Source organism: Lithohypha guttulata, assembly GCF_036872675.1.
Source record: "Lithohypha guttulata strain CCFEE 5908 chromosome Unknown scaffold_6, whole genome shotgun sequence".
Classification (NCBI taxonomy): Eukaryota; Fungi; Ascomycota; class Eurotiomycetes; order Chaetothyriales; family Trichomeriaceae; genus Lithohypha; species Lithohypha guttulata.
Window position 1 is genome coordinate 869,980 of NW_027042755.1, and position 26,412 is coordinate 896,391.

Here is a 26,412-nt window from a genome sequence, read left to right on the forward strand (position 1 = left end):
ACTACACGTCGACGCTGTGTCAGCTGGACAATCTCACGAGCGTCTCTCGGTGGGCGACTGGTGTGGCATACATGTTTGACCGACATACCAACCATCAAGGGCGAACGCAACTCAAAATGAGAAGAGCTCAGAGTATACCATGCACAGAAATCAATACACTCCCTCTTCCGCAGTGCCGCAGAGGCAGGTTTGCCGACAATCCGATCTCACAGTCATCTTCGAATCGAGGTATTGTTGCCCTCCCTTCGCTACGCATATGTGTTGTAGGCTGAACGTTTCGTGAGCTCCTGAATACTAGAAAGGCGTGGTTGTGATTATATGACAGGCTTTATAGCCTCCAATAGCACAACACGTTCGCTGCTGAAGTCCTGCTTGGTTGAGCACAATCCAGGTTATGTCAGTGAGACTTTAGCAAACAGGAATCAGGCCCTCGACAAGAGTTAGCACAAGGACTGCAGAAGTCCTACGGTTGTTGTTCCTGATGTTAAGTTGCGATCAACTTAAACAGGCTGCCGCTCGGAGCGAAAAGATAAAGGCTGAGAGTGTCCCTTGTTGATATTCTTCTGTTGCAGCGGCAAAACCCAGCATATTTCGACTGGCTGCAACAGCATGGATTCTGTCAACATTGATAGATCTTGTCTATTCTGTGGTGTTCTGTTGCCTTAGATGTTTTTTTGGAGCAAAGTCGAGAATACCTCAACTTGAAGATCATCTTGTCGAGCTTTGCCAGATGCTCAAGGAAGCTACTCATATTGTTCATGTAATAATGGATGGGAACACAACGTAAGAGATACACATTGATTTGCAACCAGCCATTCAACTTCACGAGCAGCCGCGACAGCTTCTGGTTTCACAACTTTACTCCATAAATGTCTCGGTTCCTCGAGCGAAGATGTCCCTCCGAAAATTCCCATCTATCGTTTCTTGGAAATAGAGACATCTGCGAAGTCGTTAACATTTGTGCCAGTCACTCCGTTCAGTCTCCGAAGCTTTTCATTCTAGGGACTTTTGCTGACCGGAGTAAGATACGAGAGTGGAGTGGTCATCTTCCGATGTCCCACAAACCTTGAGCAGTGGCTATGCTCGCCGCCACTAGTAACCTCTTCAGGCTCTGCGAGCCTAAACTTTCACGCCAAGATTTCGAGTTGGCGGTCTCTAGGCTGGTCCATCTATTCAGCTAAGGCTGTATCCGGCTTATCAAATTCCATCTTCACCTGTCGCGTCTCGCTTCTTTTCGATTGTGGAGTCAAGACCTCCACGAAGATGGAAGATGGCCAGTCGCGACGAGGAGTTGACGACTTCTTCGACCATTGTCATCAACAATCTGTTTTGAGCGCACCGTAACTCTTTGCTGTTGATCGTTTCTAATTATCGACCTTGCCGCTCGTTCTTTCACATATTTTTTGCGCATAACTCGCGCCCCTGTGTTACGCATCGTTCTCATGCTGGAGAGCCACTACCACAGTCACTGATAGCGATCACTCACGTTCGACCCTGGTCAGCCTTACGAAAGTTTCGCGAACAGACTCTCTCGCACACGACATCTTCATGCTCGATATAGGCGACAAACTCTAACTTGGAAGTGTAACGTATTGAATGACCTCAGGCTTGCGACAATAGGGGTTGTGCAACATTGTTCCAAATAGTGAGCGCCTACATCACTGTCTCGGCAACAGAATCGCGAACTATACGCCATCTTTCGTCCTGGCAAAAATTGAGCGAGATGTTCATCTCTGCAAGAACGTCCATACTTATTTGTCTAGCACCAGGCTACTGATCAAGCATCGTAAGAATGGCTGCGAGCTCCAGTCACAGAGTGACTGGCTTTGAGCCTACATTCATGATGGATGGCACTCCAAATTCGTACGCGTTCTACAATGATCACGTTCATCGACGAAGCTCCGTACAAGATGACATGACGACCATTGACGAGGACAGAATCGAGGACAGAATCGAGGACAGAATCGAGGACAGAATCGAGGACAGAATCGAGGACTTTTCTGATCGTCATCCCTTTGGCAGAGATGGTGTTCTCGTTACTGAAGACCCTGTACCAAGTCCTGTACCTACCACTGCTCGCAATCCATCACTACTGCGCAGATTGTCGACGCGATTACGTACAGGTGGCTCAGTTTATCGTTCGCGTCCTAGTCAACGCAGGGAATATGCCAGTATTGGGGAGTCACACTCTGATGTTGTTCCAGTTGACCTTACTTCTTTAGGAGGTCTAGGGATCGAGCTGAGGGAGAGGTCGGCCATTCATGCTGTTCAGGGCAGATCGGAGGTTCACCATGATACCGCGTATCGGGGAGCGACCGATAGCACGAGTGCGCCAAGCTTCAACGAGTTCAGAAGGAGGACTTTGGGGTCTGGTATGATTATTGGAGCCGAATTGAGGCGTGACCTGTCCAGAGCCGACGAGGAAGCCTCAACAGGATCCGGTAGTGCGCGCGAAGATCAGATAAAACGCATGAGGACGGTTCGTCAGGTAGGTCGGAGTCTTGCTGAAGAACGGGGTCAGATCATTGCATACAACGAGGGCGTCGATCTAAGTCTGCTAGATGGTTCTGACATCAGACACACTTCAAGCGAGAGCGTCGACGAAATCAGTGACTTGAGTTTGTTAGAAGGGTCCCGTATCAGACACCAGCAAAGCACGACTTTTGAGGGAATGAACTTGAACAGGGCAAGCACAGTGCCAGACACACAGAGCTATTATTTCCCCAGTGATCCCGATGTTCCGAACTGGAAGCCCATCTTCATGCAACCGCCCTACATCATCTTCCTTGTGGTGATAGCTTTCGGGCTTGCTGGGTTTCAAGAGTTCATCTGTCAGAAGTCTTTGGAAGCGCAAAGAGAGACCCCAATGACAGCTCTACTCGCTTTCGATTCAGTGAATGAGGTCTCCGTATGGTGGTTCTTTGTTTGGAAATACCTGCCGACAGGCATCACCATTCTCTACGCCATGATGTTTTCACTAATGGACTTTGAGATTCGCAGGCTTGAACCTTACTACCAGTTATCCAAGCCTCACGGCGCTCGTGCATCGGCGAGCATAAATCTTGATCATTTGACAACGTTTCAGTATTTTGTGCCTTTCAATGCAGCTCGTCTTGGACAATGGGCCGTGCTTGCATCAACAGTCGCAAACATCATCGTGGCCACGATCGCGCCTGCTGTTCAGAACCCGTCAGTCGATTTTCAGCCCAATCCTGACTGTGCCAGTAAGGAAGGACCACAACTGTGTCCCGACGGGTTGGGCATGAAAAGGTTTTGGGTTCTTATTGACCCAAATTGGTCACGAGCACTTACTGCAGCTTATATCTTGGTGGGCTGCATACTAATCTTTCTTCTGATACAACTGCGCCGTAAATCGGGCTTGCTCAGCGACCCGAAAGGCATAGCCGGTATTGCTTCCATGGCAACCAAATCCCACATCCTACAAGACTTTCGAGGCCTCGATCTGGCAACTCGTGGCGATATCCATAAGAGACTCGCTCGCAGAACGTACGTCCTATACAAGCACTCGATATGGCAGGGCGAGTATGTCTCCGAGCATGATAGGGACGACTTCCAGGACAGCGAACGAAGACTGCATTCGCCACACCCTATTATGTTGAGATTGGAAGCCGGGGCATTTTTCATCATCTTCATGATATTCTGCCTAGGCGCAGTGCCTGCAATATGTGTAACAAAAGCCAGGTGGATACCAAACACACTGCCATGGTTGCCAATCTTGGTGGCGACAATACTGAAAATGATTTGGTCGACCTTCGAGGCAGACGTACGTCTCATTGAGCCATTCTATCAACTCTCAAAAGGGAATTGTACTCCGAAGAACTCACTTACTCTGGATTACCAGTCAAAAGTATATGGACTGATGCCTGTTGCCGCAGCACTCAACGGACACTTCCTGGTTGCCTTGGTTGGCATGAGTTCAGTGCTGTTGGATGTTCTCTCCGTTACCATAGGATCCTTCTCGGTCGATTCGAACGTATTTCTGCGAGGCAAGGACGCAGACTCAAAGACAGGAGAGCGTCCTGCCGACAGCGATGAGACGTATGTCTCGTTCTGGGTATCGTTTGGCTTGTCTATGGCCATTCTTGTGTTCGCTATAGGGGTAGCATGTCTGGTTTACGATCGTCGACGACACCCGTTTCTCCCCAGAAGTCCTAGCACTGTTGCGGCCGTGCTGTCGTTCATCTACAGCTCGAAGATGCTGACGGACTTTATTGATACAGAAAGGCTCGATAACAAAGGTATGGAGGCAAGACTGACGAATTTGAACAAGCGATACGCCCTCGGCTGGTTTCGAGGTCGTGACGGCAAGGTTCATTGTGCTATCGATGAGGAGCCGATATTGTCGAGGTATATACATGGTATGCCGTACAGCAACGCCATATCAGGTCCACTACAGGATCATGAGACATTCTATTATCCATGATATGTAAGCTCTACGAGCTGAGGTATTTGAGCGAAATTAGTGAGTATAGAAGTTGTGTAATATAGTTTTAACGTGTTCGTTGTTTGTACTGGTGACAGCGAAGTAAATCTGTTCTGTGGCTCGAGATACCGATGTTTCTTTCTCGTTCAGTGTGCAAATGCAGTGTGGGTTGTGTTCTGTTATCTATCGTTCCTGCTCTACTATCAGTGTCGCGACTACCAACCATAAACGGATTCTGGTGAACCTTCGTGATTGTCTTCACCTGTACGTTCTTTTCTAGCATACACAGGGCAAGCTTCTATGTCAAGTTCTTTTCCTGAAATGTCTAAGCACTCTTTGTTACGTATTAAGACGTGCACAAGCTCGCTTTGAACAAGTGGGGACGTGACTTGTCATATAAACACCATTTGAGTAAGTCTAGTCTGCACATTTTAATTGTCTTCGACACCGTCCTTCATCCATTACCCGGAAGCACAAAAGCGAAATTCAATCGTGGCATTTGTCTATCTGGAGGTTTTCCTTCTTCGCGACAGGGCACCTCTACCTCTGAGTATGCGGTAACCTTGTCCAAGCAATATCGAAGTTCAGAAGCAGCAGACAGTGCGCACGACGCTGCTATGCTGGCATATTGAGCCAACGTAGTGACATGTGCCACTTCGGGTTTCTTTCTGGAGACGTGCTTTGGGAGCAAACAGCTTGACGCGTCGCAGAGATCCACTGTACTCCGTACCCCTGCTAGGCAAGCCACATAAGGAAGAAACCAGGATTCAACTGGAACGAATCTCAACGGCCTCGTCTATCATTGCCGATCAAGTGTTTTCACAAGATCTGAGTCTGGCCCATGCACTGCGAATCGTGTTGATATGCATACGTCATCGTCGCAAATGTCCTTCTCTTTCTTGTTCTGCTCGAAACCATGGCACGGACCCAGCGCCTGCAGCGTGCCGCTGTTTGAATGAGAAACTGCGGGACACTAACTATGTTTAGATGCTGACCAGATTGCAGATTGCGCATGTCACTATTGAAGTTCTTTCTTTATCGACCCTCCACGGTTGTTGTCTCGTGAGCAGCGCTCCTGTTACTGAGCTTCTACAGAGGCCAACATGGGAGCTCCAGGCTACTACTTCCGAGATGGAGGTACAACACCAACAGACGAAATCAATCCCAATTCAGAGTTTCGAGCACGTCTTACCAGAGCGACGAGGCCCCCAACAGCAAGCAGTCGAGGTCCTCTTGGTCAGGAAACATCAACATCGCATATCTTAGCTACACAAGGCAATGTTAAAGGCGCTGTTCACGAGGCCGGTAAGGAAGATCATATCACCAACTTGGGATGGCAGAAGAATGCTAAAGGAGTAGATCAACTGGTCGCTGGACTAGACAATGACGATTTGTGGATGCTCATTAGGAGATTCAACAAGGTATTCTTGCAGTATATATGCCTCTTTCCCGATTGCAAGGCTAACAAACGAGCAGCAAACCTTTCACGTCAAAGCGATTCCTCAAGCACCACCAGGAGGTCTTGACCTCAATATTGCCGACGAGGATGAATTCTCCCCAATAAAGCTCCGAGCCAATATCGAAAGACTATATATGACTGTGATTGTTGGTTTGGTTGCTGCTTTCAAACACGTCGTTCGTCTGCGCTCATGGCGCGAGCCGAGGAGAACTGCCGGCTTCGCTGGTGTCTACGTTCTTGCGTGGGTACTCAATTTGGTCCTGCCTACCCTTCTCACCACCATCATCGTCCTTATCACAGTACCTGAGGCTCGAGATTTCCTGTTTCCACCTGCGCCTATCGCTCTGGTCAATAGCAAAACCGGTGGAGTACAAACGCCTAAAGCTGGAGTATTGGGCAGTCATGACAGTGTTACTGGTGCACCAGAAAAGTACAAAGGCGAAGCCGTCGAGCAAGAAGCCTCGAACCTCGTCTCTAGTGTCGCTACCGTTGCTATCTCTAGTGCTGCTGGTCGTCATGACCAAGGCGAACCTGACCATGAAAAGTCTGGAAGCAAGAAATTAGACAAGCATGCGCCAGATCCAACCTCAATGGCAACAAGTCTAGCAGATGCCTCATCTGCTGCTTCTGGTGGACAACCTGACGCGCATAACGACAAGACGAAACAGCCCATGGAGGATGCTGTTTGGGCCAAAATGAGGCCTGCGATGCACATCGTGGGAGATATTGCAGACGGCTGGGAACGTTTCGCCAATGCTCTTTCGCCTGTCCCGCCATTTGACGAGAATAAACGCCTGCAACTTGGCGCCATCTTTGCTCCCTTGCTGCTTCTTTCGTTGTTCCTCAAAGCTGCATGGGTTGTGAGAGGTGGCTGGTTTATTGGGGGTGCTATCTTCTTTACAGACCCTCTCCAGCAGCGTGGTATCGCCTTGTTGAACGAGAAGATTCCAGACTGGCCAAAATATCTCGAACTCCGCAATACTTTACTCAAAGGCGTACCTACGAATGCACAGCTTACAATCACTCTTCTACGTATTGGCGAAGCTAATCGTGCACCACTTATCCCTCCACCTAGCTCCGCAGAGCCTCCACCGGAACAGCCAGCCGAACTCGATAAACAGGCACTCACTGAAAATGGACTTGATGCATCTCATTCCGAGATTGAGGATGCCATTACAGTTGACCGACCATCTAGTGCAGAAGGTGGCTCGGCACACGCCAATGACGCGGGTGCTACCCCAAAAAAGAAGTCTGGTATTGGGGCGAAGATTGTGTCTGCATTCAAACACACTACTGGCGCAGGCATAGAAACAAAACTCACCGCAGACAATGCGCGTGCGGCTTTGGGGTCTACGCATGCTAAGCAGAAACTCGGCATCCTGCCTACTAAAGCTGAGATGCAACGCAAGCCGAAGGAAGGACCTGTCGAGTTCAAAGGTCGCCACAATGGTCGAAGAGGTGCAGTCTATGTCGACAGTTCTATTTCACCTGCCACTGCCGATGGTCATCCAGAATCGCCGTGCGTGTATTTTTCTACCGATCTAGATGGTGACGAGATTGTTGAATCTATTTCACCGAAGAATCTAAAGTGGGCTGTGCCTATCAAGGACATCAAAGAGATCAAGAAAATAGGTGGCTTAGGTTGGAAAGCGCGCATCATCGTTGGTTGGGCCACAGATAGAGAGATCAAAGACAGTATCGTTATTACTGACAAGTACGGGAAGGAGTACAAAGCCACGGCACTGGCTGAGCGAGACGAGCTGTTCAATCGGCTTCTGGCTATGGGCCAGCAAGTCTGGGAAGCATACTAAGTTTCTTACTCAGATGGCTAGCTGGCTAATGCCTTTTCAGGGCTTACTCGACGTGCAAGGGTGAATGCTGTTTTGACGGTGACGAGCATGTGTGGAGTTATTTCCTACCTACTGGAGAACACTGGTTCTCGAAGCCTTTGAAAGGTGTTTTGCCATGATGCGATGTGTTATGATGTTACAGATTCCAACCATTTTCTCTTCTAACAAGTATAAGCTCTACACTGTAACGATTCATGCAACGAACGAACTACTGCGCCTCGTCGGTTGCGCTCTCGAACTCCCTACGGTCCTTTGATCCCTCACAGTCAGAGGCGTCTCGGTCACCGCACGGGGGTGTACAGGGATTGTCAGAACCAGCGTAGTGTAGGTAAAGCTCACTGGATCACCCTCAGCGTCTGTCCCTTCTTCTTCACCTTCCTCTTGCCCTTCTTCTACTTCAGCCTCAACCTCCCATTCCTCCTCCACACCAAACTCGACCTGCTCGACTTCCTCCTCTGGCCTCTCTGGAGCAGGTCTCCCTGGAACAGGTTTTCCTTCCGGAAGAGGATGTTCCGGCATATCCCCCAAAACCGACACTATCGTAGGCTTTGGCTGAAAAGCAGGAGGATGCCCCGGGCCAAAAGGAGGTGGTGGTGGCGGTGCCGTCGTCGTCGGACTAAAGCACCCAAAATGTCAGTCCTCACATCCTCGTCGCCACAACCACGCCTTGAAGAATTCAAACTTACCCTTTACTCGACGCCGACATCGTGAAAATCTCCAAAGTAAAGACATTCGTCGACGGCACGGCGTACGACAATATGCTGTGTTGTACCACGACTGAATGCTGGTATACTGGGTCTAGTACTGAGAATACCGGCAGAAACTGGCGGGGCATGAGCGTTGGGGAGGCAGCGGCTGCTGCCGCTTGTGTTATCTGCGACCCAGGGATCGCGGCTACCTCAACGGATGGAGGCGGTGTGAGTTTTGAGGGGGGAGCTGGAATGGGGCGGGTGAAGCCTGGTGTGGCGGTGGTGCCGCTGGAGAGGAGGAGAGCGGTAACGGTGATTAAGATAAGAAGGAGGGATTGCATCTTGGTTGGTTGGATTGTTTATTGGTTGTTGTGTTTTGGTTATGGAAGTGAGAGTGGGATGAGTTGGAATGAAGAGTACAATGAGTTGGATCAAAGGCTTGGATGAGCTGTATCGAATGGCTGGCTGGGGTAAGTTGAAAATTGGACGGAAAAATCTCGAAACTGTGAGAGAAATGATCGAATACTTATACCTTTTCTCGACAGGCACCAGAGTCATATTCACTCACTTCCTCGTGCGTTACCAGAGTCTGAAGCTGTCCCAGTTCTAGTACCTGTTGAAAAATTGTGCGAACAGGTCCTCATGGTCCATTCACTTGTCTTATTCGAGTTTAGAGAACTCATTGAGCATATACTTCAGAGGTCTAGCTCGACATTGCCATAATGGCTCATTCGTACGGATTAGTCATGGTCAGATATTTCGAGTGGCTCTAATATCTGCTCAAGCTCGTGGTTTGGGGCTGCATCAAAAGAAACTGTGAGGTTTCAATCAAGTGAGCAGATATTGTGATCGTAGTAGGGCTACGGTTAACAACCGGCGTCAAAAGCGCAGTTTACAGGAGGTGTCAGTAAGCCAATTAACGAACAATGTTGCCGGCTTCGAGCCTCTAGATTTAGATTTTTCAGGTGTAAATAGGCCCCTGTGGTCGGCAGTTAAGGCATGCATCGTATGCTTTCGTTCCTTAATTGTGTCGATAATTAAGTGCATCGAGGCGGCAACGTTGCTTAAAGTGTTTAATTTCGAAACCGCATGCCTCAAGAGTCCATCGGTGTTTCTTCACCAACATGTCTGCTTGTCAAGAACTCAGAAGGACAACGACGTCGCCCGTGTCGCGGATCACGATTTCGGGGCGAGCACGCGGGACATCTTGGGACGCTTGAGAAAAGTCGAATGAGCCGAAACGGGTATACAAGAAGATAGCTTGGACTGTTCGCCACGACTTCCAGGGACATTTCTTGTCCACTCCAGTTTTCGCCAGCTCAATACACACTCGGCAACACACTTAGTCGTCCTCCATCAGTGATCATAGTCTCCCCATTTAAGTAAGCACCTGCTTGACTGGCAAGAAACAATATGACTCCTGCAAGATCCTGCTCACTACCCGTCCTCTCCGCAGGAGATTGATCAGGCGTCATTCTATGCGCACCTTCAAACGCTCCATTACCATCATCCTTTTGCTCCATGGGATTAAGATTCTTTATGTGTCCCTGGGTCATCTCACTTGGATACAAACCCGGCGCAATCAAATTAACACGAATGTGGAACCCATTCTGCGCAAATACTGTCGCGAGCATTTTCGTTAGATGGTTGACGGCTGCTTTTGAGGTGCTGTACGCGAAACTTGATGCTAGATACCTCGAGAAGCCGGCTACAGAAGACGTGACGATGACTTGACTGTCCTGGGCGAGGTTGCCCTTTTTATTTCCTGCGTCGAGGAGGTCAAGGAAGGCGATGGTGGTGTAATATACACCTGTGCAGTTTGTATGCAGTGCTTTTGTGTAATCTTCCATGTCCGGCTGCCACATCGCTTTCTGGAAATCCTGCACGCTGGGCTTATCGCCACTCATCGTTTCTGTCAAGGTACTGCGATCCTTCGGTCCGCCAACGCCAGCATTGTTGAATAGTAGATTTACATATCCCTGTTCCTGCCTGATTTGCTCGGCAACCTTAGCGAGAGAGTCCTTGTCTGAGACATCGCCAACGATGTACTTGACTGTGCCGTTGACAGCTGTCTTTGCGGCTTCCTGAAGAGTATTCTCACGTCGTCCAATGATGTAGACTGCTTTTGCACCATTGGCATCGAGTGCACGAGCAGCATAGAGGCCGAGTCCGGAGCCGCCGCCGGTGATGACGGCGACCATACCATTGACATTGAAGAGGTCTGCGGCTCTGTTTTTGACGGACATTTTCAAGTTGGCGAAATATACTTCGTTAGAGGTCTATTGCTCACGATGTCAAAAGTACCAACAGGAACTTTCTTTCATTGACGTTCAAGCTTTGAGGAGGCAGGGTATGACGTGGGCATCGTTGTTGATTCGATCGGAATTGGAGACAGGCATTGAAAGGAAGGACATTCGCTCATCGTAAATACAAATCTGGACGCAAGCCTGATTAATACGCTTTGCTAAACGACGACATACGATCTTGAGGAGTTCACCATCTAACGTAGGACCAAGCCAGCGTTCCACTGGATCAGCCGAGATCATCGATTGTGCGCCCCCACAAGTTTGATGTCCTGATCTTGCTCCATCAATTCAATAAGTTACACTATTTCTTCTTCTATTTCTCCTTCTTCTTCATCCTCCTCCTCCTCTTCTTCATCCACCCGCAAACGCCTCAGCATACTACATGGAACAGGGTAAGCCCGTTTCAATTCCTCGATAGCCTCGTAATTGCCTGTAGTTTCGAGAAAGTAAACATGCCAATCCAAACTATCTAGCGTGCCACCAGTCGTCTGACCGTTGCGCAACAAACTCCACAAGAAAGCTTCACGAGAGAAGTAGATAGCGCCATGGATATCACCCTGCCTTCTACATACACGCATCATATCCCAGGCCGGACACCAGTCAATTTCCTGTGCTAGCAACCCGGCTATATCGATCTTTCGATGTTCTTCAGTCCAAAGTGTCCAGAGCTTGGTGATTAATGAGTGGGCCTCCGTGAGACGATCCTGATCCAAAAGTACATGATCCACCAGTAGTTGCGCTGCCAGGCTACGATGGTGTGCTGCTCCAAATCGTTGTGCAGACCAAGCAACCAGGTCACGACACAAGGACTCTGCTTGGCTCAAGTTGCCTTTTTCCCCTATCAGGATGTTTACGAGGTTATGTTGAGCATCGAAAATCGTGGCCATATCCAGTTCAGAGTTCGTGTTGGAAGTGGTCAACTGCGTGTTATAGTATCTCATAAGCTCAACCAGAGGCACATCCGAGGCCCCATCACATACAAGGGCCACCTTCCCCTTTGTTGAACGACGTACATCCACAGCCTCCAAGAGAGTTTCGAGCAGAAGAGTCACAGGCCTGTCCTGACCAAACACCTGCTGTGAAGCATCAACGAAGAACTTGAGTGTCGCTGCAAAATATGTTCGATTCAGTGCCTCTGAACAATCATATATTGCTAGCAGCAAATCCTGCAATGTGGTGGCATTCAATTGTTCTAGAGAAGGCGAGACCTGTTTCGCTGCGCTGGAGAGGATTCTAGCTCTTTCTTTCTGCGAGCATAATCTGACTTGATGGTGCACGTTATAATAAACATCGCGGAGACGGACTTCCGACCCGCTATCAGCGGGACGTGGCCGTTCGTTACGGAGCCAAGTATAACAATCCTTCAGATGATGGAACATAGAATTACTCAGGCGCAAATGATCTGGTAGAGCAAGCGGAGGTGAAATGCTTGGAATAGTAACACAGCGAGTCATTGACAGCCAGTTGTTGAAGCTTGAAGTCGTATTGCCCATCTCCAGCCCATCATTCTTGTCTCTGAAGGCCGACACGCATTCGATGCTTCTGTAGCGAGCTTGAGGAAGAGGGCCAATGCTGCGCTGCCGTTCTGCTTCAATTCTGGAGGACATAAGCCGTGACCTGATCCTAGGAACAGCGTCTTTGCCTTCTTGACGACGAACACGATCCCAGGGTATCTGACGTCCAAGATCGTCGTATTCGGGAAGCTGTTGACCACATGCAATCAGACGCTTGGCCATTACTGCAAAGTTTTTCTTTTCCTGCTTCGTGAAATATTTGCCAATGCCCCAGGCTGTGATTTTCTTCTTGTATGCGTGCTCGCTACTTCATGTGAGCTTGAGTAACCAAGCCGAATCGATGGGCATCGGAGCTTACGGTGCATTGAAATTGTGGTCCCGCTCCATGATCATCATGACATCTTTGAGTTTCATGCCTTTGCCCTCGTAGAGCTGAATAAATGGCGCCTTGATGTAGTCCCACGAGGGCTGGTTGATGTGTGGAACAGGAGGGGCATAGGTGATCTCGGTGTCGTGAGGGTTGATATCGGCAGGTCCTTGTTCGACAGTGAAATGGGTGGCTTCTGAAGAGTATGGAGTGGACATGTTAGATGACGGCCAGATTGCCGGCATGCTTGGGTTGTCCATCATGTCGAGGTCACCTAGATCTGCCTCTATCGAGCCCAACGGAGATGGAAAAGACATGCTTGAGACCATTGCTAGGAGTGATACTCAATGTGCTCTCAGGAAGATTAGTGAAGTAGTGCTGTGAGGTTGAGAGGAAATTACGGCAGCTCGCGCCAGAAGGACTACAATTATATAGTTTTAGGACTTCATGCGACGACTACCAACGTCTTCCTGAGGCGTGACTTCCCCAAAGTTGGCGAAAGTTGACAAAAGTTCTGCTAGCAAGGATTACATTAGCTGCATATGCAAGCCTGCAGCTCAAATCAACGAATCAGCTCCCAGCATCACGTTTGATCAGCCTTGATCAAGTCTGCACCCTTCTCAGCAACAGCATACGTCGTGGCCTGCCGGAGTTAGCAAAGGTTCTCTTTCAAACGAATCACTCACCATGATGTTGCCCGAGACGTGCGTTGGGAAGATACTGGCATCCACAACCCGGATACCTTTTACTCCTTTCAGTCGTAGCGCATTATCCGTTGCCTCACCTAATGCACAAGTACCGGTGATGTGATACTGAGTGCTAATATGGTTCTTCACATACTCAATTCGTTCTTCTTCACTGTCTAGTGATGCATTCTCCGGCGGCAGTTCTCGGCGGGCCAATGATTTGGCCATTTCAGGATGTCTCGCAACCTGATCCATCCACTTCATGCCTGCTGCGAGTATCTTGGCATCTACTTCGTTGCGGAAATAGCCCGGGTCGATTTGTGGATGTGCTAGTGGGTCAGAAGAGGTGATGTGGACCGTTCCTCGAGATAATGGATGTTCTAGGCACATCAAGAGCGAGATTTGCTGGACGCCCTTGGGTGGTGCACTGAAGAACTGTGTCTGGTCGGATCCTTTCGCCACGTCAAGGCGGCAACCAATGCAGAAGGTCTGTAAGTTCGCAAAAGTTGGATCACGAAGCTGATCAACGATGACCTTCTCTTGCGCTTTTTCAAAAGGCGTCTTAGCCAGTGATGACTTCTGGATTTCTGCAAGGGTAGAGTCCAGCTCTTCTGGCGATACAATCGATGCGTATGAGACAAAACCCATCATCATACCTGGACTGCCATACGGACCTTTGCGAGTTTTCTCATAGACATCCTGCTGGGCTTTCATGTACTCCTCACCATGAAGGGCATCCAAAGAGTCAATCCCTGGCTTGAGGTCGAACAGCAAGCCACCAAGGACATGATCCTGAAAGTTTGCTCCTACTGCTTTGTTCTCAATCTTGCACTCTACTCCGGCGGCAGAGAGCACCTCGGGATCACCAATACCAGAAAGTTCGAGCAATTGTGGTGTTTGAATAACGCCTGCGCTAAGGACGACCTCTCGGCTGGCATTGACTGTATACTCTTGGCCTTCGTGGACGAACTTGACACCAGTGGCAGTGCCATCCTCAAGCACAATCTGCGTTGCTTGAGCGTTGACTAAAACCTTGAGGTTCTTTCTGCCGAGATTTGGTCGAATGTAGCCTGTCGCTGCATAGCTTCGGTTACCCTTGTCGTCAGTCCTATCGACTGCACCCAAGCTCGAATAGAATCCCATGTGATCTCCGGACCATGCGTCAGAAATTGTCTTCTTCGTACCAGTGACCGCATGACATGCCTCGACGAAGTCAACTTCAAAGGGAGAGTACCAGTCGTTGAAGCTGGTGTGAATAGGTCCATCGGTACCATGATACTCGTCTTTACTGGCCATTGGCATGAATTGAGGGTCCATATGATGTGGTTCGTTGGCGTCCAGTCTTTGATGCTTCCTGAAGTACGGTGCAATACCTTTCCAGCCCCAGCCTTCGTTTCCCATTGACTCCCACCCATCATAGTCGCCTCGTGAGCCCCTGACGTACATGAGGTAGTTGATGCCGCTGGAACCTCCCAAGAGCTTGCCACGAGGCATGGAATAGGACTTGTTACCTATATAGTGTGAGCTCGAGGACATCTAATATTGCATAAAACTTACCTGCATTAGGCTGTGGTATACTTGTCATACACCAGTCGTACTTGTCCCTTCCAATCTGTGCTAATCAGCCAGCCATTACACTTGGCAATATCGGAGCACTCACCAAGGTCGGATATAATGAAGGTGTCAGAACATTTACATCGTCCATCCGGTTGGCGCCAGCTTCAATGACACCAACAGTAATATTCGGGTCCTCTGTCAATCTCGCAGCCACAACACACCCGGCAGTACCACCTCCAACAACGATATAGTCATACTTTTGTGCTGTGAACTCATCCACGCTGCATAAAGCACTTCCTCCATGACCATTGGCACCGTTAGTATGTCCGTTGGCTCCGTTTGTGGCTGCCATGTTAGCAAATGTCCGGTTTTTGTCGATAACGAGCTTTGCTTGGAAAGCCCAGGTAGCTGTGGGATCACAAGAAACAATATTTATTCATTTAAGAACGTGCAACACATCCCCGCATACTCACATATATGAGATCCTTGCTATCAAGCATATCTCCAAGGGCATACTTGTGGTTATTTACCCCAGATTTCGGCAGAGTGAGGAGGTGACTCCACTTTCTTTCGCACAACCGGGGTCTTTCATTGTGTTGGTACTTGAGTATGGCTGTATGCCGTCGGCTATGAATGATGTGCTCGGGGGTAGGTGGACAGTACAGTATCCTTCGTAGATATCCAGTCCAGACAGTATATCAAGCATGCAGTCCTCGTTCGGCCTTGCTTTCTTTCCAGTTTTTAATCAAACTCAGCAATCTCCCACAGCTAACAAGATCTTGCAAAGTGTGGGGCTTCGACAGTTTTGTGAATCGTGCACCAGCTCACAAACACTGGCTGTTTTGCATAATCCTTCTCCTAAGACCAGATTGCACAGTGTTTCAGTGATTTTTCCCACGACTGCTGTCGCCATCACCTCGATGCATGCCCACACCGCTTGGATCCTGAGCTCTTTCAACGTTGGCAAGGAAGTCCACAGAGCTCTCCAGGGTACTTGGTGAACCACGATCGCGAAGACAATTCCAGCAAGGAGGGTCGAGGTTGTATAGACACAACGCATCCGTCGCTCCTGCTTCATTCGAGAGAGCCGAGCTGCTCTTCGATCCTGCCGTCTTGCCTAGTAGCATGGTTAGTCGCATGTCGATGATGTCTGTGCAATCAGACGAACGTGTTCTTTTAGCTCTCGTGTAGATCGTGCAATCGCTGAGGCAGGCGTCAATGCTAGACTTTTTCGCTCCATCGTGCTTGAGCTACAGGAACTTCCGTATTCGATTTGTCGTCTTAAGGATTGGAAACAGGTGTATGGAAGACATTGTTGTTGTGGTTGCCAAAGGAAATCGCCAGAAGCAAAATATCGCAGCAAACACTGATGTTGTCCCTGTACAATTTGCTAGTGTAAGATCTCTGAAGATAGTGCTAGAATGATGCATTCATATACTCGTCCCCTCGTCGGGTAACGATAGTGACCTGTGTCTTTCCAATTGTCTTTGACTCATATCAGCTCCGATGCTTTGGACAGAAACCAACCTTTTCCATTGTCAAAATCTATAGTTAGACAACCCGTTAGTTCTTCTTTCCGATCCTCTCGAGGGCGATTCATTATCAAGCATAGCATAATTCACGGCTCACGTTCACGCTGCCTCTTATAGACGCGTCGTCAGTAAGGAATCATATTGACCAGGAAGAAGATTATTCAATAAAGCAGAAACACGACACTGGGTCCTCTCAGACTGCTGAATATCCCTGATCACGTCGATTCGCAATGCCCAATATCGAGCGATCAGGTCGCGTCGATGGCAGAGGTCAAGAGCTGACAGGAAAGTGCTCTATGACAATCACGCGATGCGTTGCTGAGCTATTGCGGAGCTCTACACTCGGCACTCCACAGCTTGACTACTATATGATTACCACGCATAGTTCAAGGAGCAAGTTGATGATTGATAGTCCTTGTGGAGATACACATGCGGGCGTTACATACCATCTACTGTGCCTGGCTTCGCAACGTGAGAGGTTGCTCCCTTCACATCGACCGGAGAGTCTATTCTTTACACCTCCAGTACTCGATACAGATATGACCATATCCCTATATCTGCCAGTCATACAGGTTATTGCATTAGACTCCCTAAGCAGGCGCATTGGCTCTATTTGCCACACCTCCAATCTCACTACTCCTACCCTGACTCGTCCTCATCGCAGCCTCATTCTTAAACTGCAATGGGGTCTGATCGATCTTCTTCCCATCCTTCCTCCAGTCCTTGATGTGCTCTAGAATGATTCCAGCCGCACTTTCCGGTGTGTCCTGTCTACCTATACACTCGACAAAGTCTCCTTCAGGATCCATGACGTAGAAGTATATGCTGTGGTCGACCAAGTAATCCTCCTCTCCTGGCTTGAGATCTTGTGGTGTAGAGAAATACACGCGATATGCTTTGCATGTATCTTTGATTTGCTGCCATGTTCCTGTCAGGCCTTGGATCTGAGGGTGGAATTCGGCGAGGTAGGATTTGAGGACGGCGGGTGTGTCGCGGGCTGGATCAACGGACATGAAGATGGATCGGAATGTGTTTGCGCTCGACGGGTTGGCGTTGAGGATGTCGATTGCTGCGGATAGCTTGTCGAGTTCGTCAGGGCAGATGTCTGGACAGTGGGTGAAGCCGAAGTATATCTGAAGTGGCGCGTTAGCACGTACGACTTCGAAGCAGCTCTTTTGCACTCACAATACTGTATTTCCCTAACAAATCCTTCTCTGTAACTTCCTTCCCGTCCAGATCTTGCAATGTAAATGGTCCTCCAACCTTGGGCTTTCCATACCCTTTACTCATCTCGACCACCCTCTTCCTCTCCAACCGTGCCTTTTCATATTGAAAGTAACCCACTAATATAAGACCGGTACCGATAAATAGGGCCGCTGCGCGCAGTGAGAAGGGCTGAACAGCTGTAAGCATATCGTGAAGACGTACCACGAAGGAAAATACCTACGCCGCTGCGGGTTGGCCTGTTACCCTCGGTATCAAAGCGGGCTTGTGACGTCGCAAAAGCCCTGCGAGGCTGGAGACGTAGGCATTGTGATGAGAGTGATTGTGGCGGTCGTCTAGCAGATGATGAGTGTGAAGTAGTCGTGATGTTACGGGTGGATGTTCTGATTTGAGGTTGTGATTTGCGCAGCGCCGATGCAAGAGTCCTGCTCGCTCTACATGTTATCGAAGTCGCTGATGAGGCCATTGTTGTGAGTGACTTGGTCGAAGTTAGGTGGTCATGGATATTTCCCTGTCGACATCACTCCAAAAATGAGCATGACTACGGGATAACTTCGGTACAGGGTCGATGACAGCCTCAAATCACGTGCATGGAGCTCAACGATGGCGCGTCCCGGCGGCAATGCGCTAACGTGAGTAGCAGGTTGTATCGCTTTCCTCGATACTGCATCCAGACTGATGCCTACAAGCATGCATCAAGAGGAAGAGCAAAGGCCTGAAAGCATTGTGAGCGTCCAGCCACAGACGAAGGCTCATGCTGCCGTTCTGACACAGCGCCAGCATGTTCAGCAACACAATCGAGAAATGTCTGCGTTTGCACAGGGTCAACAGTAAGTGTACGAGCGGTCAAATACAGCAAGAAGTGAAGATCAGTATTTTACAACATCCCTAGCACGCTGTCGGCTTATGCCGTACCTCTTTTAGGTGCAAGTAATGTCACAGACGTGTTCACTAATCGTGGTCGATCTCGGTTTGTGCATCACTTGCTGTGTCAAGCGGCGCAGATGCTTTTAGTGCTTATGCAGGCTCGTTCGAGCGTTCAGCCTTCTCTCTCATTCTTTACAAATTGTACTCTCTCCTCTTCGTCTTGGACAAAGACCTTCTACGATCTGTTGCATTTGTACGAAAGTTTTGGACACGACTGTGAAAGAAGAAACCTCTGAGAGGACCTTTACCAGCCAAAATCATGGCACAACCCGGAATTTTACCTGATTCACGCACGAAGCGTAAGCGTAACGAAATCTCCGAATACAATCCTCAACAGCACGACAACCAAGCACGACCGACGGAGATCCTCAAGCTAGGAGAGTCGAGCGGACACACAAAGACCCCGATCACAAGCACATCTGCGATATACGTAGATACATCGATGCAGGACACAACAGCGGTTGGTCGATATGCACCTGTTAGTGCAGCCGTTCTTAAGCGCCTCACGAGTCTTCCAACCACTGTTCCCCTACATGCAATCATGTCGTACGAACAGGCTCAAAATATCGTCTTCCACAATTCTTCTCCGTTGAGTCATAGTCGACCCGTATGGAGCACATCCACTATGGCTGATCGCAAGCTTTTTCGGAAGCTTTGCGAAGAAGAGCTGGACATGAGGAATGACTCCGTGAGTACCTACGCTCAGCAAGCGCTAACCAGCAAGCTCCCCAGATGTTCGGTTGCGTTCAAACCTGTCAATCACGTTGTTAGTGGAGGTGCTCAATCACACGTCTGGTCCCCGAATCAGCTACCCTTGATGTCGAACGAATATGGCCATGAGTTCCTGGGGTTTGACGAGAGCTTGCTGAGCATTCGAATGTTTAAACGACAATAACGATTCAGCCGGGATGTGCCTGCCTTCATGATGTTCGTGCCGCGCTGTATGGAGAACCCTAGCAGAATGCAATACTAGACAGAAACTTTTGGAGATGAGATGTTCGTGAATGTGAGCGGATACTGATGATGGAAGAATAATTCATTAATTCGTGCAGGCTCTAAAAGCTCTGGTACATTTATACAAGGGTTAACACAAGATCAAGCGAATGATGGATACAACCGGGGTATCGTAAAGTAGCAATCCTTCCAACGCCTGTACGGTGAACAGAATAAGCTCATAGCTCAATCATCATCGACTGTTGCTCAGATGTTCTCAATCACACGCGCATTCATGGCTTGCTGGAAACCATCATCAGGTTCCATATCGAATGCCTGACCCCTTCTGCTCGAAGGACCTGCTGTATCTGCCTCAGCTAGTGTCTGAGCATTTACTGGAATGCTCTGGTTGTTAGCAGGCAGGAAAATGACCTTGCTGTTGGCAGTCTTAGCCATAGCCTGCATAGCTTCCAGGTATCTGATTTGCATGGCAGGTGCAGAGCTCAAAATATCAGCGGCCTGTCTCATCAATTTGGCAGATTCAACTTCGGCACGAGCAGCGATAACCTTGGATTCACCGATTCTCTTGGACTGTGCAGCCATGGAGAGCGAATCTTGTAGGTCGTTGCTGAAGATGATGTCCTTGATGAGCATGGACTCGACCTGAACACCCCATCCAGCTGCGACGTCCTCAATGATTTCTCCAATGGATTGTGCAATCTCTTCTCGCCTTTCAATGACATCTTGCAGCACACGAGCACCAACAACGTGTCGTAGAGTGGTTTGTGTTCGCTCAACGAGAGCCTGGCGAATGTTTGAGATTCCGAAAGCGGCCTTGTGAGGAGAGATAATGTGGTAGTAAATGACAGAGGTCAAGTTGAGTGTAACGTTGTCCTTGGTCATGCAGACTTGTCTCGGTACTTCGACGATCTGAATCTTGACATCGACCTGGATAAGTCGCTCGGAAAGAGGGTTGACGTAGACTAGACCTGGATCGACAGCTCGAGAGAAACGACCGAACTTGGTGACTAGACCGACGTTTCCTTGACTGACTGGCTTAAATGGGTTGGGGCAGACTATACAGCATGGGATTGCACCAAAGAAACCGATACACGAACCCAGGGTATTGACTGCGAGTTGTCAGCGCACTGTATGCAGCGATGTGAATTGTTCAACTTACTCATGCCACCGTACCAGCCATGGTTAGTTTCGTCGTCGCCTTGTAGTGTTTGAGCATACGACGGTTGGAGATCTTCTCTTCGTGGAGGTTGTACTTTGATCACACCACCATTAGTTGGTCGGAAACCGACACCACCGGGCGGCGATGAGCTGCCAGCCTTGGTCTGGTCATCCTGACTCTCAAAGCGACGTGGCGAATCCATTGTTGATGCCGATGTAGATGGCAGGAGTGAATGTATAGACGACAGTTTGGCGGGATGTAGTGATTATGTGACACGAAAGAAGAGGTAGTTCAGAGCAATGCGTGATACTTATGTATTAGTTTATCGGATAGCAGAGAGGCAATGCAAACTAGTACATAAAGAACGTTTGCGACTGGTGTGTGTCTGTAGTGAAAGATGTCATTAAGGTTGGCTGGCATGGTGCTGCGAAAAGTAGAGACGCTGATCGCACAGGTGACCACATGCCATTACTAGCTAATAGAAGTTTAGGCTGTGGCGTTGCCTATAATTGACATATTATAGGCATGGTGATTGGCTTACAAGATCCCATAGCATGGAATATTGAGTTTAGCTTTTACTGCCTTGAGTAAGCTAGGGTGTACATCCCTACTTCTTTTTCGATCAAGCTTCTTGGGTTCCACTCACGAGCAAGTGTGCAAGAGTACCATTGAAGGTCCTGTCAGCCTCGAACTTTGCCACGTTCTGGCATCTGGACAGTTATTGCCTTAGCACAAACTATCCCGTTCTACCAGTCGCAGTGCTTCTCCCAGATTCAGGCGGTCAGGTATGAGCGCGCAACCAGACGTCTACAGCTTTGGGTCTCAATGCCAGAAAGTACTTCTTTTTGGACGCGTAACACTTCATAGAGCGTGGTTCCGCCGAGAGCTTGGCCCGGCACGGTATTACCATCCCTCTTCTCGTGTCCTATGGAAGGATCTCACTCGATAGCAAGTACATCGATGGTACACGTGACTATGCCTCGCTGGCCTGAAAGGATCAGCAAGGTCAATCTGCGAAGAGTGACTGTGGAGAACAAGCGCCCAACCAGTGCACTGCCCGTACTTGTGCCTGCACCACGAGATACAGAGCTCTCACCTGATCAGCTTGCTCTCTGAACCTCAGATCACTTCCTTCGCACGTGAAATGAGATACTAAGTATAACAAACATCGTCCTTCCGATACAACCTTATTTCTTCCTTGAACTTAGCCAGTAAAATATGCCTCGTCAGGGGCGCGTCTCTAGCAACGGTGCGCAGTACTCCCTTGCTGCTCTACCACGAGCACAGAGTCGATCTGTAAAGTAAGCTCGCGCCGCGGGGGCAAAGCTCACGATCATGATCGACCTTTACGGCAAGAACGGCCCAGCTGTTGCTGATTAGTGGCTCGGAGAGCTTACTTCAACCCCACGTCTCCAGAAAGTCAGTGCTGATCTTCCCTTTTCTCGAAGCTTGCCTGAACAGGTATAGTGTCTTATAGCCTGGAGCCACACACGTTCGAAGCTGCAAATCTTATCGACGCCCAAAAATATCTCGCTCTGGGAGCGTATTCGTGTTTCCCTTTGCAATCTGATGATCCTATACGTGGTCATAACACCACTACGTAATGCAACGGCAAGACGGTTGGACGGCCATGTCGACCTTCGTCGTGAAGTCTGTTCACCCCTAGATTCTATTTTGGACGAACTTTGTGACAACTGGCACATTACTGTCGCTTGAAACGAGCTTGGTGACTATTGTTAGAACACCACGCAAGGAATCACGATCCGACAACCTAGTACTATTCTCATTCCTCAGGGTCACTTGTTCATCATCCACGACACGCGACGATGAATCTAGGCTTCACGAAATGAACGTCGTTCAAACTGTCAAACCTGCTCTCAACCAGACTTTTCTCACACTATCACCCCAGCCAGAGGCAAGAATAGGACAGTGTCGATACTTGCTACTCTGCTACTTGGATACTTTGGCCATACCCGTGTCGACATCAAGCTCTAGCTAATACTACAAGTGCCAGTACTAGCTGCATTCCACCCTTCTCTCCCCCAGAGGGTAGTCGCTTTCATGAACGATATCAGGAATAGAAACAACGCTGGATACGATGATAGAGTGCGTTGAAGCGGCCTCCTTGATCTGTTGATTACCGTATATGCTATTGATGATCGAAGTAATTGCTGGTATTTACGAGATCTGAACGCTGGATCGTTGTTTTGCGTAGGGAAATTGTCGAGGTTGATGACCTTCCGGAAGCATGGGACGCGACTTGGCAAAACTGTGAGTACTCCTTCGCAATGCCATTCCCCAACGCGTGGTCAGGCAAACTCAGCAGAAGGCACGTGAGGCTTCAATTGGATATAAGAAATTGGGAGCCTAGGACGTTGAGGTACTTGGTCTATTTTCAGTGTGTAATCAAGGTAGTATGCTCGACAGCTACTCTGCCACTAACTTTCGACTGATCTGCTATCACGACGCAGTGCAAGCTTCACAATTATCTCTACTGCTTTTAACTTCTATCACCTTCTACATCTTCACCTAAGTTGACCCAGACAGATTAAAATCTGTACTTCTCCCTACCACCACCATATCATGCTCCGTACATATCCTCCTTCTCACAACAGAGCAGCAAGTCCAACAAGACCAGCAGCACCAATAATACCCTGAGCGTTTGCTGTCATGGCCGGAGCTGGACCAGAAGCGCTAGCAGAACTCATAGCACTAGCAGCAGAGCTCGAAGCCTTGCTTGAAGCACTGGCGGCCTGACTGCTGGCTGCGCTGCTGGCACTGGAGGCAGCGCTTGAGATCGATGACAAGACTGAAGTGCTGCCGGCGCTGCTTGCTGACGAGGCCCGAGATGAGGCGGACGAGGCGATTGAGCTCAAAGTTGAGGCGAGAGAGCCCGAGATCGATGTTACGCTGCCGGAAAGGGCGGATGAGGCGGAGCTCACGGCTGAAGAGGCGCTGACGGGGTCGACTGAATATGTGTTTGTGGGAGATGGGAGGGCATTGTTGGTGGGTGATGACACAATTTGAGCGAGAGCTGGTGCGGCAGCTGTCACTAGGGCGACGATGAAGGTTTTTGTTTGCATGTTGTAGACTGGTTGAGTAGTGAAGATTTGGAAGTCAAGGACTTAAATTGTAATAGTAAATAGATCAATTGCGACAGAGTTTGAAGATAGTACAAATGACAGTAGCTGTCAAGGAAGCTCTTTTATGCTTATATCGGCATTGAGTCCTGATTGTTTGTGTTGACCACCCGATCGTTGCACAGCATCGTCACTGGCTTGAATGCCTTCATTGCGGTAAAATCAGTGCTCTCGAGACTGCAGCGTGCTTCGAATGTGCACGATCATTGGACAGCTCGAAGGTATAGATCGAAGTCAGAAATCGGAGGCTAGATTCCGAAGCAGTGTTCTGAGCCACGAATGGATGTCATGATCTCAGAAGGAGGCTGCTGTCGGACAGTTCAAGCTCAAGCGTCATTCTTGTTTTGTCATAGTGGAAAATAAGACTCGCCGTCCACGTCATACTCTACAGATTGAAATGAGCTTATCAAAGCTTAGGAGAGGTGCTTGTGAAGTCTTGTTCTGCGAAACGAGCTGTTGGGTGGTAGAGCTGTGCAAGACAATGAGAGTTTATGAGTACGCTGAAGCACAAACTGAATCATGTCAGCAGACAGCAACAGCTCTTTTTAGTCGACTATATCTGCATAAATAGATGAACAGTAATTGAGATACGAATATCACAACTTATTCGGAAACAGCGGAGCCTTCCGTCCACCTCTGAAGAGCTCAAGCTGCTCTTTTCCCATCCACGAGCTTCTTGTCTTTGCGATACCAGCCTCGAGATCGGCCGACCGACCAGCTTGTACAAGTAGACCTTTACCATTACCCTTCATTCCCTGGGAGAACAGCCACACGACGTTGGCAGCTATTTCGCTCGGATCGTTTATAGGTACCCCTGCTTTTCTCATCCTCTTGGCCCAGTCTGGCAGCGACTCACCTTCAGCGCGACCTGAAATGATCTCAGTGAGTGTAATGCCTGGTGCGACCACGCTGATCGCGATGTCGAGAGTTGCCGTGTCGTTCTTGAGAGCCCGCATGAGGCCAACAATACCTGTATCGAGTCAGTGTTTGGTGGCGCGGACTTGAAAAGAAGTTAAAGAGAGAGTGTTTGTACCATGCTTCGCAGCGCTATACAGGGGTGCCCCAGCTGAGGCAAGGTACCCTGCCAAACTCGCCGTCATGACAATACTACCACCCTTCTTCTTGTCCTTCCGATGCCTCATGTGATACAATGCAAGCTTGACCGTATCGTTGGCAGCATTCATATCAATTTCAATCACTCTTCTATCAGGCTCCGCAAGCTTTCCATCTTGATCTAGATCGTCCTTGAAGAACTGATCCTTGTACTCTGCTATGCCTGCATTAACAAAGACATTGTCGATACTTCCAAATTTTTGTACTGTCTTTTCAAACGCGTCGCGTTGTGCTCTCCAGGACGTGAGGTCGCATTGCAGGTAGAGGAAGCGGTCTGAGGAGGTGAGCTCCTTCGGAGCTGTTGATACAGGTGGATTGCGATCCAGTACAGCGATCTTGTTCTGCGGACATAGGTTGTGGAGTATAATGGCTGTTTGGAGCCCGATTCCAGAGCTGCCGCCTGTAATCAGTGTCACCGAGTTCTTGGGACCGGTAAGACTCTTCACGTCTACAGTAAAAGCTTCGTTGTTAGCCATCTCTTTTCACGCGATGTGCAACACATAGGTATCAAGCATCAGCCTCTCAGACATCAAAATCATAGAGTACTCGTTCATAAGCCGCGGTTGTGAATGTAGATACGAAGAGTCCGAGGTTTCGGTGGATGCGGGGACCAGCCGACGGGGTCCTTGCTCTTGTTGTCCTTGGCTCGGACTCAGCACTGTCGACATGGGCAGGATCGTCAAAGGTCAACAGGCAATCCACATGCCAGACTCGTACGTCTTTGAAATAATTAAATATTTGCCCATGACCAGCCCACGTGGCACAAGCGCAGTCTACCGTCGCAAATAGGCAGTATGATTTCGATCCTATGCAGAAACTGGCGGCATTGGGGATCTTATGGTTTAGACACGTATTTGAACCTCTCTTGTCTTTTTAAACTTCCAAATTCGAATATAAGACGAGCAAATTATTTATATAGCAAGTAGTCGATTGCATGTGAGCCACATCACCATCTTGCAAACTTCCCTGCACACGAGAGCCGACTTAGATCATATTCTTGCGCAGCTGAAGTAACCTCAAAATTAAATGAACGCCCAGTCGAGATTTGAAGATATCATCCAACCCTACCTGATCGCTATCGACAACATCCCTGTCGAATCTGCCGCCAAGGATATTCTGACTGTAGTATCGAATCAGCTGCATATTGACCCTGCCACTTCTGGGAATGTATTCCATATATTGTGGGGCGTCATCTTTGACTATGCACAGTCTGCATCGTGTGCGGATTATACAACTGGTGAGCCAAACGACGCAAACTTGAGCTATCTGGGCAGGCTGGCAGCCTTAGTTAACGACGTCCGCGCAGCTGTAAAGAGTGACGCATATTTGATAGGTAAACTTGCTGATGAATGGCTTGCTCAATTTGGATGGGAAGCTCGGAGCAGATTTAACTTCTCACCCTGTTCTGACAACCAGAGTGTCAGGAGCCAACACGAGCCTGTTCGCAGTTGGACGAATCTGAACAGCTTCTTAGCACTGGTATGGACCTTG

At 49.0% G+C, this 26,412-nt stretch overlaps 10 protein-coding genes across 10 annotated transcripts; 3 read left to right on the top strand and 7 right to left on the bottom strand.

The window, feature by feature from the left end:
- Window positions 1–1,792: 1,792 nt before the first annotated feature.
- On the top strand, window positions 1,793–4,444 carry LTR64_007751 (uncharacterized protein; the record flags this gene model as incomplete). The annotated part of the gene is made up of 1 exon (XM_064902069.1): window positions 1,793–4,444. One exon carries the CDS (start codon window positions 1,793–1,795, stop codon window positions 4,442–4,444), a length of 2,652 nt encoding a protein of 883 aa, XP_064751748.1.
- A 1,103-nt stretch (window positions 4,445–5,547) lies between these two features.
- Window positions 5,548–7,714, top strand: LTR64_007752 (uncharacterized protein; the record flags this gene model as incomplete). The annotated part of the gene is made up of 2 exons (XM_064902070.1): window positions 5,548–5,865; window positions 5,921–7,714. 2 exons carry the CDS (start codon window positions 5,548–5,550, stop codon window positions 7,712–7,714), a joined length of 2,112 nt encoding a protein of 703 aa, XP_064751749.1.
- Window positions 7,715–7,945: 231 nt separating this feature from the next.
- On the bottom strand, window positions 7,946–8,783 carry LTR64_007753 (uncharacterized protein; the record flags this gene model as incomplete). Its single annotated transcript, XM_064902071.1, has 2 exons — window positions 7,946–8,369; window positions 8,440–8,783. The coding sequence occupies 2 exons, from the start codon at window positions 8,781–8,783 to the stop codon at window positions 7,946–7,948; spliced, it is 768 nt and encodes a 255-aa protein (XP_064751750.1).
- Window positions 8,784–9,761: 978 nt separating this feature from the next.
- Window positions 9,762–10,688, bottom strand: LTR64_007754 (uncharacterized protein; the record flags this gene model as incomplete). Its single annotated transcript, XM_064902072.1, has 1 exon — window positions 9,762–10,688. One exon carries the CDS (start codon window positions 10,686–10,688, stop codon window positions 9,762–9,764), a length of 927 nt encoding a protein of 308 aa, XP_064751751.1.
- A 356-nt stretch (window positions 10,689–11,044) lies between these two features.
- On the bottom strand, window positions 11,045–12,946 carry LTR64_007755 (uncharacterized protein; the record flags this gene model as incomplete). The annotated part of the gene is made up of 2 exons (XM_064902073.1): window positions 11,045–12,569; window positions 12,621–12,946. 2 exons carry the CDS (start codon window positions 12,944–12,946, stop codon window positions 11,045–11,047), a joined length of 1,851 nt encoding a protein of 616 aa, XP_064751752.1.
- A 266-nt stretch (window positions 12,947–13,212) lies between these two features.
- On the bottom strand, window positions 13,213–15,224 carry LTR64_007756 (uncharacterized protein; the record flags this gene model as incomplete). The annotated part of the gene is made up of 4 exons (XM_064902074.1): window positions 13,213–13,272; window positions 13,316–14,826; window positions 14,873–14,927; window positions 14,976–15,224. The coding sequence occupies 4 exons, from the start codon at window positions 15,222–15,224 to the stop codon at window positions 13,213–13,215; spliced, it is 1,875 nt and encodes a 624-aa protein (XP_064751753.1).
- Window positions 15,225–16,994: 1,770 nt separating this feature from the next.
- On the bottom strand, window positions 16,995–17,817 carry SCO1 (Cu-binding protein; the record flags this gene model as incomplete). Its single annotated transcript, XM_064902075.1, has 2 exons — window positions 16,995–17,537; window positions 17,590–17,817. The coding sequence occupies 2 exons, from the start codon at window positions 17,815–17,817 to the stop codon at window positions 16,995–16,997; spliced, it is 771 nt and encodes a 256-aa protein (XP_064751754.1).
- A 997-nt stretch (window positions 17,818–18,814) lies between these two features.
- LTR64_007758 (uncharacterized protein) lies at window positions 18,815–19,450 on the top strand (the record flags this gene model as incomplete). Its single annotated transcript, XM_064902076.1, has 1 exon — window positions 18,815–19,450. The coding sequence occupies one exon, from the start codon at window positions 18,815–18,817 to the stop codon at window positions 19,448–19,450; it is 636 nt and encodes a 211-aa protein (XP_064751755.1).
- A 305-nt stretch (window positions 19,451–19,755) lies between these two features.
- Window positions 19,756–20,870, bottom strand: LTR64_007759 (uncharacterized protein; the record flags this gene model as incomplete). The annotated part of the gene is made up of 2 exons (XM_064902077.1): window positions 19,756–20,618; window positions 20,669–20,870. 2 exons carry the CDS (start codon window positions 20,868–20,870, stop codon window positions 19,756–19,758), a joined length of 1,065 nt encoding a protein of 354 aa, XP_064751756.1.
- A 3,534-nt stretch (window positions 20,871–24,404) lies between these two features.
- On the bottom strand, window positions 24,405–25,397 carry LTR64_007760 (uncharacterized protein; the record flags this gene model as incomplete). The annotated part of the gene is made up of 2 exons (XM_064902078.1): window positions 24,405–24,778; window positions 24,842–25,397. The coding sequence occupies 2 exons, from the start codon at window positions 25,395–25,397 to the stop codon at window positions 24,405–24,407; spliced, it is 930 nt and encodes a 309-aa protein (XP_064751757.1).
- Between the last annotated feature and the right edge of the window lie 1,015 nt (window positions 25,398–26,412).